At 33.9% G+C, this 12,310-nt stretch overlaps 1 protein-coding gene across 4 annotated transcripts in view; it reads left to right on the top strand.

Moving 5' to 3' along the window:
• Positions 1-32: 32 nt before the first annotated feature.
• Positions 33-12,310, top strand: part of LOC128989925 (fragile X messenger ribonucleoprotein 1 homolog) — a 36,193-nt gene continuing 23,915 nt past the window's right edge. For 3 of the 4 annotated variants that reach the window (XM_054412070.1, XM_054412072.1, XM_054412069.1), the window contains exons 1-5: positions 33-144; positions 8,235-8,287; positions 9,108-9,264; positions 10,638-10,801; positions 11,910-12,146. In XM_054412070.1, the coding sequence (XP_054268045.1) occupies positions 94-144; positions 8,235-8,287; positions 9,108-9,264; positions 10,638-10,801; positions 11,910-12,146 (662 nt within the window). In that variant the 5' untranslated portion in view covers positions 33-93. The remainder of the gene's footprint in view (positions 145-8,234; positions 8,288-9,107; positions 9,265-10,637; positions 10,802-11,909; positions 12,147-12,310) is intronic. The other variant, XM_054412071.1, reaches the window with a different exon arrangement.

Here is a 12,310-nt window from a genome sequence, read left to right as displayed (position 1 = left end):
CCCAATACTGTATAATACACGAATCGCCCATTGGCTAAAATCTTCGAGTCTCCGACCCGTTGTCCCGTTGATCATTTTGCACTAAAAACCAAGATGGATGACCTCGAGGTGGAAGTTTGCGGCGACAACGGTGCTTATTACAAGGTTTGTATTAACTTAAGTATGGAAATTCCGTCTGTAACTTATGCTCAAATCTGTTCAAAAGATATCAGTTTTCAAATATTTAAACCCCTTTAGTATTTTCCAATTTTACTTTTTTGCTACGAATGTTTTCTTTCCCTCCTTGCAGCACGGTTAGGACGCCATGTCTTTTGACAGGGCGTGATTTTTACATGTGCAAGGAAATTGAAACAACTTTGTAAAGAAATATAATCTGATCATGTCATAAACCTTGATCCCGTTTGTTGTTTATTATTGCTCTTGTTCATTTATTAACTCATAAGAAGTAATATTATTAATAGAAAACTATTCTTAGAATCAGTAACCTAATGTTGAGTCCGACCCAACGATCGGGAATCGTCTTAAGTTAGGGCCTAGGCCCTAGCTCCATACCTTGTTAACTAGTAGTTTATTAAAACGAATGTAGGCCACAGTCTAGGTATTGACATAACTGAAACTTGGTTTAGAACCGGACCTACTCTAGGATTACCGGTAGGCAAATATTAAATTATAATCTAATAAGTTAATAGGCCTCCCACTGACAAGTTATAGCCTAGCCTAAGGTAACTTATTACCCAAGGCCTACCCTATAGGGGGAATCCAACCGAGGCTGCTATGTTAAACCATAGATAAAACATACTCCCCCAAGTAGATTTCTCATCCTTATGGAACAGCTGAAGACAATTTTATTGTTAGTTCTGTACGGTTTATGTAGAGGTCGTGTTTTGTTTACAATTTGTTTCCCGTTATTACAGTCATTTAAAACCTCGTTTAACCAAATAATACGATCTAAACATAAACAATAACTTGTCTCCTAGTTATATAACCAAACAGTAAAGCACAAATCAAAAAATTAACCCTAAAATAATAGAAACAAAATTTTGTTGACACTAGCGTCCAGTGTCACCGTACATGAACTGGACACGAAAAACGTGCGTCAAAATTTACAACGGGATGACAAGTCTACTTGTGTTGTTTAGTCTATGGTTAAACCTCCAACTGGCAACCCGACTACTACAGTAGCGGCCAGGTGGTTTCTGTAGTGACAGCAATTAACTTAGGCCTATACTGTAATAGCTACGTTTTGCAAAGTTTTGGTTAAGCTTAACTCTAAATAAGTAAATGGTTAAAAATATATTAGAATGGAATAGTTTTTATACCGTTATAAAGTTAACTTTCTAATCTTGCACTTTGTTACAAAGATGAACTTTATTTCACAAAGGGATGACTGTAGGCTTAATTGAGTGCTAAGTTAAAGTGAACGAAAATTTCAAGCAAAGTCAGTTCGGTGTTAATTCCATATAGGTGCCTCCAAACGAATTTTTAATTTTGATATCTTACATTACTTTATAGTTTTTTACCTCCTGAATCCTGAATAGCCTGCAGTAGACCCCCTCTCAATCAACCCTAATGGGACAAGACCTAGGTCGGACTTTTAACTCAAAAGGTTGGTTAAAACGGGCAATCGCTAAAATCATAACATAATGTAGGCTAGTGTTATTAATTTTTAATTATATAGGTAAACATTATTTTAAAGTCATACTTGCATTATTTTTATAAAATAAACTACTTACTATTATCTCCTTTTTTTCCTATTGATACTTAGAAAAGTCATAAATAAACACACAACATTGTTAACTTGTAAATCAAATAGGCCTACTTTTAGTGAAATAGCCTAGATTGTAAGCTAGTACTAGGCAAGAGTCAATCAAAATTGCTATTTTAATAACTTAAATTAGTAGGCCTTCTGTAAGTAATGTATTAATTGATGCTTTCCAAATCCATCATAATAGGCCTACAGTACAGAACCTTTTGTGGAAATTAAAGATACAAGCAACCATTTTGTTACAAGGCGGGTGTTTATGTACCCACTTATACCGGTAGCTTCTCATTGGTGGACGCTCGAGGAATCTTGACCTTTGAGTTGTCAACCCCCCTTCCCTGTTCTCCCTACAAGTTTTGTTGTTTGTTTACTCTAGCGATAAGATAATCATTTTATAAATTTGCTGCACATATAACAAATCAGATCAGGATTTGCTAAGTACAAATGATGATGACAAATCGACAAAATTCTATATTTTTTGTTATCAATATACAAAATAATGTATTCTTAGTCACATCCTGTGGAGATAAGTGTATGGTTCAGTTCCCATCGCGCCCAGCGTGGGAGCGGAAATGCAGAGATTCCTAGAATGCGGCGGTTAAACCGAAGTGCTCTCTAAGCAAGGTCGGTTAAAACAAACTGTATTTACGACCGAAGGCGGATTATCGGTTAATACGAGGTCGGTTAAGAGGGGGTCTACTGAATACCGTAGGCTACCATTATTTTTACGGCTGACGAATATTTCTCAAAATATCGCCGTGAAAATATAAAATAAACAAAAACAAGGTAGGATGGATAGGCTATAATTTACAAGTGCGATGAATCGTGGGTTAAGCCTAAGTTACAGCGGACGTAACTACTTTAGAACTTTATTAACTAACTCTGATTCTGTCATCGGCAATATGCCTAGTGACGTCATTTTACAACTAAAACACAAAACAAAAATAGGCCTACTCATACGTGCTGCGTAGTGCTAGTCTGCTACGCTGTCACATTTTCAGGTTAAGTGAAGAGAGTAACATGGTTTATGAGAAGAATAACTTTGTTGATTTAAACATGATTAACATCGTTGTACATAGAAACATTTCAAGTGATTCTGTAGTCAATAATGTTTTCTATAGGCTAATAGGAATTTCGTCACATTATGGAGATATAGATGGACTGGTGGACTAATTACACGTAGTTCTTATTTAGGCATGTCAAGGTGGTAGGTCGTGCTTTATGCGAATTGGTGACTGCATTAAGTGTTTTGACGTTAGGTTAGATTAGGAAGGTAAAGTTTAGGTTTTAATGTATCGAGTTGTTAGTTTATGTCGCCTGCAGACTGTTTTTGAAAAATTAAAATCCTGAGAAAAAAATACTAGGCTACAAATTACCTACTATTTCAAAATATTTTCTTTTGATGAATAGTGGCGTAGCCCAGTTAAGAATCTTTACCGTACGCCAGTGGGATTCAATCCCTATCATGTACCTAACTTACAACAACCTTTTACAATTTACCCTGAATTTTACGTACTAATAGGTATTTAGGGAAGCAAACAGAACTATGCATTCCTTGTTTAATAGCACATTCATTAGGGTGACCCGGGGCAATTCTGGCACGGGGCAATTATAGCAATGGCCTATATTTTTTTTAAATTTCAGCTTTACAGATCAGTGAAGCAATATTTGTTATTTCAGCATATACCTCCTATATATAGGAAAGCATTTTTGTAAAAATAAAATGTTTGCAGTAATTTTTATTAGCGATTAAAAAAGTACTTTCTTCCACAGCCCGAGGATATCGAAACATCGCACACGGCTAATTTTTTTCCCCTATGAATTTTATATTTTATTTTTTTTTATACTCAAAGATAATTGTTCAGACTTAAAACTTCATGAACAAAAATAGTAATAGCAGTTATCCCTTTAAGATATTTAAATTTAAATGGGTGCTATAATTGCCCCATTTTCATATGCTATGGGGCAATTGTGGCAAAGAACCCGGGGCAATTATGGCAGCTATATATCTTTATACAAATAATGTATAAATTAAAGAATAAATTGTATAACAACTTGTGTTATGTGTAATATGTTTCATTTCAGTTCATTTGGATGGCTTTGTAAACACCTTTTGCTTAGATTACTCTATGGCAGCCTGATTATTTTTATTGTTTATTGTTGCTAGAAGTTTTGAGGTTAAGGCCCTTGTACGCTTGTACTGTCTTACCGGTTTATTCACAACTTCCTTATAAATAGAGATAGAACAAAAATTAAAACACCATCTTAAACAGCTAAATTAGGCCTATGCCATGATTGCCCCAATGTCAGAGCAATTTAAACAATAAGGAAAATATAAGGTATTGCTATAATTGCCCCAAGGTTGGGGCAATTCTGGCATCTGACACTCCAAAAAAAAAAACCTCAAACCCCCTTAAGTGGAGTTTGAGATTGTTGTCTAAATATATGAAAACACTAGAGGAATAACATAGAACTACTATGGTAATTGTCAAAATAAAATGAAAAATATGTTCACCGCGGTACAAGCAGTTAAAGTTAAGGTTCACGTCTGGCTGCCAGAATTGCCCCGGGTCACCCTAAACCTAATTCAATTTCACTTAGGCCTAGGCCCTAAACTTATGTAACACAGTGAGTTAAAATAGGCTTGGCCTTCCCTAAGTTTACCTTGGTTATAAAATTATCCTTTCAACCAAGTAACCTATCAATCATCTTTTGAATTGGTATCTTTTGGTAGTGTTTGACCTTTGATCCTTTGATATAAATATTCACATCGATAGTAGGGCCTAATATCGGTCCCTAAACATTGATAACTTACCTTAAGCCCCTACCAAAAAATATTGTTTAGCCTATTGGAGACTTGGTTCCGTGATCAGCTGAATAGGCCCAAAAACCTTAGGCCTATCACGGAACCATTTCGTGATGACAATATAGCATTAACATATTAAGTTTATTGATTTATAAAATAAGTAATTAATCGTTGCGTACCTGTAGTTAGGGTCAGTTAGGGTAATTAGGGCCATTAAAAAACAATATAATGGCAGGAAAATTATAAAAAATTGTATTTTACATGGTTTTATATATGTGTATTTTGTATTGGTAAACTTAACCTGTAAAAAAATAGCCTAGTTGTTAGAAGAAAATATCAGGTAAATATTTTAATAGCCTAATTTTAAAATATGTCAAAAATTTTCTATTATCGGGTTTCACACGCTTTGATTCAAAGTGACCCAAACCTTAATTTTTTTTTGTTTGAAGGAATTTTTATAGGCCTAGGCTACTAATCCCATGAAGTTTGTTTTCTACTTTTGATTATCATTTTCCATATCCATTAAAAATTGTAATTTAGCCTAAAAGTATATGTTCATATTTAACCCATTTATTTTCAAAAATGAGGTAATTATGACAACATTTAATATGAATGGAAAATTAATTATTTGTGCTTTCCTGCTACAAGAAAATAATTGAAAAACATTAAAAACTTGTCAAGAACATACAAAAAAAAACATTCTGTTACTTACTCCTTACAGGACCTGCAAAAAGCTGTTAGGTAATTTGGTTAAAGAGAGGAAACTGAACCAGTGTTAAGCTGCAGCAAAATATGGGATTATGAAATCAGTAACTTAATACAGCTGATGCATATTAGTGGAAAAGTGAGTTCAGAGGATCAAGCAGCTGGATGCCCAACAACTTTGTCAATTACAGGAGAAAATGAACTTGTAGAGTAGAGTGCTTGTTGGCACGAGCCAAATTTGGTTACCCTTGTGACAGGCAGGCAATTTTGGGTCTTTTTGCACTGTACGTTGCAGAACATTCTATTCCTAATGTTCTTAATTACGGAACCAAGGGGAGGATTGGTATTTAGCCTTTATGCGGAGACATCCTTTATGCTTGCCCCTAAAAAACTCGAGCACCTTCAGACATTGTGGCAAAATAACACAATAGAACACCAACCGAGACAAACTTGAAGCCTGGATCTTATGTTTAAGTCAATGTCAAAGGAGGTTATAGAAAAACAATAAACTATTAAGTAGCCCATGTTTGTTTCATACAGTCTATAGCCTACACGAAGCTGATTAATATGATGAGGATGAAGATTGTAAAGGTCCTTAAAATGAGAGTGACGAATGAGACTTACAGATAAACTTGCCACATCATTTAATCTTGATGAAAAATATGAGTTTGTTATTCGAGCAAAAATTAAATCATTAGTGATTTGCCGCAACGGACGCTAATTTCAAAAGACCGCAAGATTACGTACATGTTTTCCTGGGTACTGTATCAATTTTCAAAAATTCTTGATAAAAGAAAAATTGTTAGCAATCTTGATTGTTCAAAAATGAGCATTATTGGTCATAATTTCCCCAATATTTATATATAAATTACAAGTGAATTTAATAAATAATAAGTTCATGAATTTTTTATCTAGAATGTAGTAGAGACCCTGATAACCAGCTGCCGTGTTTTGATTTAGCGTCAGCATTTCGTAGCATTACATTTTGCCTTTGTCATGAAAAATATTTTAACAATTTTATTCAATTATTTGTTTTTTTCGGTTTTCTTATGTTTTCTATGGATCTTAGTTGATTTTTTAAAGTATTTTCATGCTCACTGAACTCAAAAGAGGTTTTTAGTGCAGAGATTGTAATAGAAAATTGCACCCTCTTATAGAGGTTCCATATTAGTCATCTCTGGTTCAGTTACACCGCGACAAGTTTGCAAAGTGCTTTAAACAAACTAATGTGTAATAGCAGTCGGCTTATTACACACCAATAAAACTATTATTCTCTATTCCTTTTTCTATAGGTCTATGATTTTAAGTTATGATTCAAAAGTAGGCAAATGATAAGAAAAATACCCCCGCTGCAGCAAACCTGCTGACTAAGCGAATTTCCATTTGCCTGGATTGATTTTCAATTAATCTATTAAATTGACATTTGTTTAACGAGTACCTAGGTTAGCTGCTACAGGGAAACTAATAAAGTGTTTTTTATTAAAATATCAATAGCTTAGTATGAAATAAATAAATCCGCCAAGTTTGATCAAAATATATCCATATAAACATGCCAACTAGAACATATTGTAATATTCTCCTTAAGAATCACGGGAATTTTAAATCAACAATTTTTTGAATTTTCTCTGTAACCAATCACCGTACAAAAACACTTTGATATACTAAATTATTTGTTTTTTCAAGCTCTTAAAAGGTCTGGAGAAAAATTTATAAATTTTGTGTTTTAGGTGTAAAAAAAGAGAAAACCCCATTTTTACCCCATAAAACCCCCAGTAAAACCCCAATCCCATGGTCCAATCATGCTGGTTCCCGAACTCATTCAAGTTTATCCCGCCTTAAACCTTCAAACCATATGTTATCAAAATCTGACAAAAATTACTTTGAATTTACAAATTATTTGAATTGGACACTCACAAATATAGCCTATACATATATAAAAATTTGAACGAATGGTGTTTTTGGCCTCTGGGGACATCAAAATGAAAAAGTAAATCGGTCCCGGGCCTAGGTCTTACCATAAGACCTACGGTAATAGCTACTCCCCTATAAGGAAATTCGCTAATAAAATAAGTAGGCCTGCATTTTAAAGAATGCATAAGAAGATTAAAATCTTTGATCGATATATTGCAGTGTCTAATTGTGATGTCATGAATGCTATTGAATTTGGTAAAGTATTACCTAACCTTGCATTTAATTGTGCACGTTACAATTTGCTACACTTATATTGTTATTTATTTATTATCTGAATATCGGTATATGTATTTGGCTGATACCCAAATTGGCAGCATGAGAGTTTTTAATGCATGATGCTAGACTCAAAATCTGTTATAATGTATAGTTTATTTATTTGTTGTAACTGGCTACACTTCTTGAAAAGCAGCCAGTCTTAATTTTTCAAACACTGTCAATGTCTGTAATAGGTTTTTACTCAATGGAAATAAATTCATTTATTCATTTTGAACTATTTATGAAAAAAAAAAAAAAATTATTCGTACTTGTAATGTAGATATGCAAAACATCATTGCCAACTTCCAGATGGTCTAATAATTCACACAACTTCTTTAACTAATTAGTGGGTAAAAACTGGGTCTCCATTAAAATCAAATCTTCAAATTTATTAAATTTATTAGAAGCTCTGTATGTAATAATATAATAATAAATAATTATGATGAACTTTGGAGGCAAGCACCTCTCTTTCTTAATTAGAAGGCTATAAAATGTCAAGACTTAATTGTCTACATTTCGGTAAAAAAAAGTCTACCTATCTCATAAAGCAAAATTTGTTCAACGATTCTTGTGTTGTTAAATATGTCTTCCTCTTATCTAATATTATTATTATTTCAGTTCACTTTTACTATGGCCTGTAGTTTTAGGTTCTATATACGTTTTGTATAAAATAGAATGCTCATTCTATTGCCTAATTACTGTCAAATTTTGAATAAAAAAATGTGTTTGTTTCAGGCCTTTGTTACTGATGTCTTTGAAAAAGAAGTTTCAGTGGCATTTGAAAATGAGTAAGTAGTCTTAATTTAAGATCAATAACTTGCATTCTAAAGTAAGTATACCACCAAGGATCAAACCAAGGTGTCTAGCTGATTTGGAAACTGGGAATAGTACGTCAACTTTATCCGTGAATTTTGTTAAGGACTGGAAAATTTTAATTATTGAATGAAAGCCAAAAAAATCCACCTGAAAAAACAGATTCTTCTTCATATTTTGCAATCAAAGATTCTTCTTGTTTTGCGTTGCTAAAATTTGAAACCATCACGGTTGTTGCTGCAATCGCGGGAAGTCATTGCAACTTGGCGGGATTGCAGGAAACAATTACGGATGTTGCCACGATCGTGAGAAATAATCACATATTTTGCTGCGGTCAAAAGTTGTTTTGCTGTAACAAAAGTTTTATCCTGGAAATTGTTGAACATGAAAAACCTGGATTAGTCCTTAAATTTTGTTTTGGTGGGACACTGGAATCCCTGCAAGCATGCTCCGTTATATATTTTAGTCTATTTTTTTTTGCTCTGCGACCAACAGCGAACTAGTTATTTAGCGAACTAACCTGACAGTGTTAGGGGTGTTTGGGCTATCAACTTAGGCAATTCTACTCATCTTTAAATGTAGGCTACAGGGATTTTTAGTGTACGTGTGAGATGACAGAGCTTTCTAGACGTAATCCAGTTATTAGTATTTTTTATGATGCCGAAGCTAAATGATGAAATGCTATGTTGAATTCAGAAACTTTAGTGTGATGATAGCGACAAGTTCTACAATTTCTGTTTATCACTTAATTTAATTTACTTTTCGCCGAGTAAACAAGTTATTTTGTTTGTTTAGGTGGCAACCGGAATGCAAGTTTGACTTTGAGATGGTGCGGCTACCGCCCGGGGAGCCTGTTGACAAGGTGTTCACGGAGAACCAGGAGGTGGAGGTTCACTCCCGGGCCAACGAGCAGGAGTCTTGCGGTTGGTGGCGGGCTATCGTCAAGGCAAGGGTCAAATCAGTTCATTACTATACTTACACAAGTAGAGCATGGTGGCTATTGCTGTACAGTAGCATTAGTGATTCATTATTAAAGCTATTTGTCCTATAATCTTGAACAACAAAATGCATAAACCAAGATACATAATATACCAAGAGAATAATAAGCACCTCACTGTTAAATTATTTCACTTACTGAAACCTTAAATAGTAATAAGAAGTAAAAAATACTAAGACAAATTGTACAAGAAAACATTTTTAATTCCACAAAGTGAAGTCCTCAGAGTAGGTTATACACATTTACACTTTTTAAATGAAGACTTCCAAGGGTAATAAGTTACATCTTTATAGGGAAATTTGCTGACAAAATATATATAACCTACTAAACATTCACCTTTTTACAATAACCACGAGAGACGGTACTTATAGCTTTTATATTGAACTGAAAAATGTCAAAAGTAGAGTAGTTGCTGTATATTGAGTAAGTCTTGTTCTTATAACTTCTTTGACCTATGTATTTTACGTTTACTTTTACTTATTTTTTTACTTTTACGTTTATAGCCAGTAGTTGAGAAGCTAGGTTGGTAATTTTAAATATTTACTTTTTGATCCATGATTGGGTTTAAAAAACAAAATTGTAGAGTTTATCATTTGCATTTATTTTTATCACAAACATCTTTAATATTATTTTCATGCATAAACAGGTTGTGCAAATGGCATTGAGACGATTAATAGAGATCTTTTATCTCTAGAGATCTAAGGCAGTTTGGTTGTTTTTTATTATTGCTTTCTTTTTAGGTTGTAGAATGTAATTTTTGTTGATGAAATTTGTTTCTAGTTTCGTTGTTTTATAATACATTTTTAATACTAAATAGTTACAAGGTCCTCAGAGCCTCACAGCACTACCAACAGATTACCGCGACCCAAGCGTCAGCAATACAAGTACAACGAAACAAGTAATTAGTAAACCACTCATACACCTATGTTTTTCCCTTCTGTTTTCAACATAAAAACAGTTTCAGTAGCACTTTAACCAAGTAAAAAACAAAACTTAACAGATGCAAGTTGTTCACTTTTACTTATCATTACCAAAAAGGAAATGCTAGAAAAATAGCGCCAACAAAAACTGTCACTAAAGACAAACACTACCACCCAGCTTGACAGCAGCGAGTTGCGCCATACATGCCTAGCAGCTGAAATGCATACAAAATAAGCTCCCGCCCATAGCTATTCCTTTTATTTTGTTTATTCTCTTTTAGTATAAGCAACCATAAATTATGTGTGGAGTTCTTGCTCATTTATTGTCCAAATTTAATTTATAAACTAGTATCATCCTGTGTAGCTGTAGCTGTATCTGTGAGTTTTGTAAGTTTCCTGTTCCTACAGATGATCAAAGGTGACTTCCACGTCGTGGAGTACCTAGGATGGGAGAGTACTTACACTGAAATAGTCCCTCCTGAGAGATTGAGGCATAAGAACAGCAATCCTCCGATAGATGCCAACACCTTCCACAAGTTTGAGATTGAGGTGCCTGAGGATCTTAGAGAATAGTGAGTGTGATTCTTACAATTTCCACAGTTTTGAAATTTTGTGGCTTATTCATAGATGTGATCTTCATCATTAAAAGGGTGTTTCCTCAGTAAATAACTCCTGCTGTTCTTACATTTAGATAAAAAATAAATCTACTCATTTTATTTCAATACTGAAAGTAGTAAAGACGTAATACTATATATTACCTTGAGAAAAAAAATTGCAATTATAATTGGGAAGCCCAACAAATGTTAATATGTTCAAACACCAACTCTACCTAAATATAGTTGCAACAGTATTACATTATTTGGCTGTTGAATTAAATCAAACAACAGTTAAAACAGTTCAGTATTTTATCAGATCAATATCTGGAAACTAGGGATGGGCCGATTCCGATTCTTGATACCTTCAATACCGGTGGTATCAAAGAATCACTGATACTTAATCCTTCGCTTCATTGTACTTGAAACCCGATTCTGAAAAGTGGATTATCTTGAATTAGTATCTTATTTTCCTTATTGGCTAACCTAATCTAAGTATTCTTAATAGTAATTCAGTTACTTAAGTTATGTTTGCTTAAGTATTAAGATAAAATAAAAATAAATAACATGCTTCTATATTTAAAGGGATCGCATGTGTTATTAAATGAATATATAACAGGTATCAGTATTGAGAATCAAAATCAAAGGTATCAGTATCGGAATCGACCAATTCTGGAATCGTCCCATTAATACTGGAAACACCCCTCTACAAATAAAAGCTATGATGTTATTTTAATCAAAGAAAGGAATTGAATGTGTCTGGCACTGAATCAGTGGGATGATTTTTTATTTTTTACTCTTCTGAAATATAGGTTATATGATTATTACATATTTTACTGATGAAATAATACCCAATCATTTTTACTAGGCACTCATTATGTTATTGATTACAATTTTTGTATATATAAAAAAATAATCTTCTGTGTTATTATTCCCGGATCTGAGTGTTTGGGCCTCTCTATCTTCTATCCTTCCATACCTCCTATTTTCCCACCCTCTGCCTTCTCACTCCTCTCTTCCTCCAACTCCCTAATTCTCCCTCTCTACCTCTTTCTTTTTATCACTATCAACTTTGTTGCTTTTTCAGCGCCAAGATGGATAATGCTCATAAGGAGTTCATGAAGGCAATCAATGCATGTATCTGCCGCTACGTGGCAGATAAGGGAGTTCTCAGTGTGATCTCACGGTCAGAACACTCAAAGAAGCGAGCAAGCATGATCCAGGAGATGCACTTCCGTAATCTGAACCAAAAAGTGCTGCTGCTCAAAAGGACTGAAGAGGCTGCACGGCAACTAGAGTCAACAAAACTGCAAAACATTGGAGGGTGAGTGTTGTATTATTGCTAAAATATAATACCTTATACGTTTTGTCTGATCAAATAATTACTCTAATTTCAAACAAAATGGGACCAAACACTGTTCAGATTAGCCGAAATAATTTAAATACAGTAACCTTTTTGATTATTGGAGGGCCATTGGAGGAGGGGAG

This window comes from Macrosteles quadrilineatus, unplaced genomic scaffold, assembly GCF_028750875.1.
Source record: "Macrosteles quadrilineatus isolate MER2022 unplaced genomic scaffold, UCM_ALF_1.0 Scaffold_3__2_contigs__length_128488019, whole genome shotgun sequence".
Lineage (NCBI taxonomy): Eukaryota > Metazoa > Arthropoda > Insecta > Hemiptera > Cicadellidae > Macrosteles > Macrosteles quadrilineatus.
This window is presented reverse-complemented; position numbering and strand designations above follow the sequence as displayed.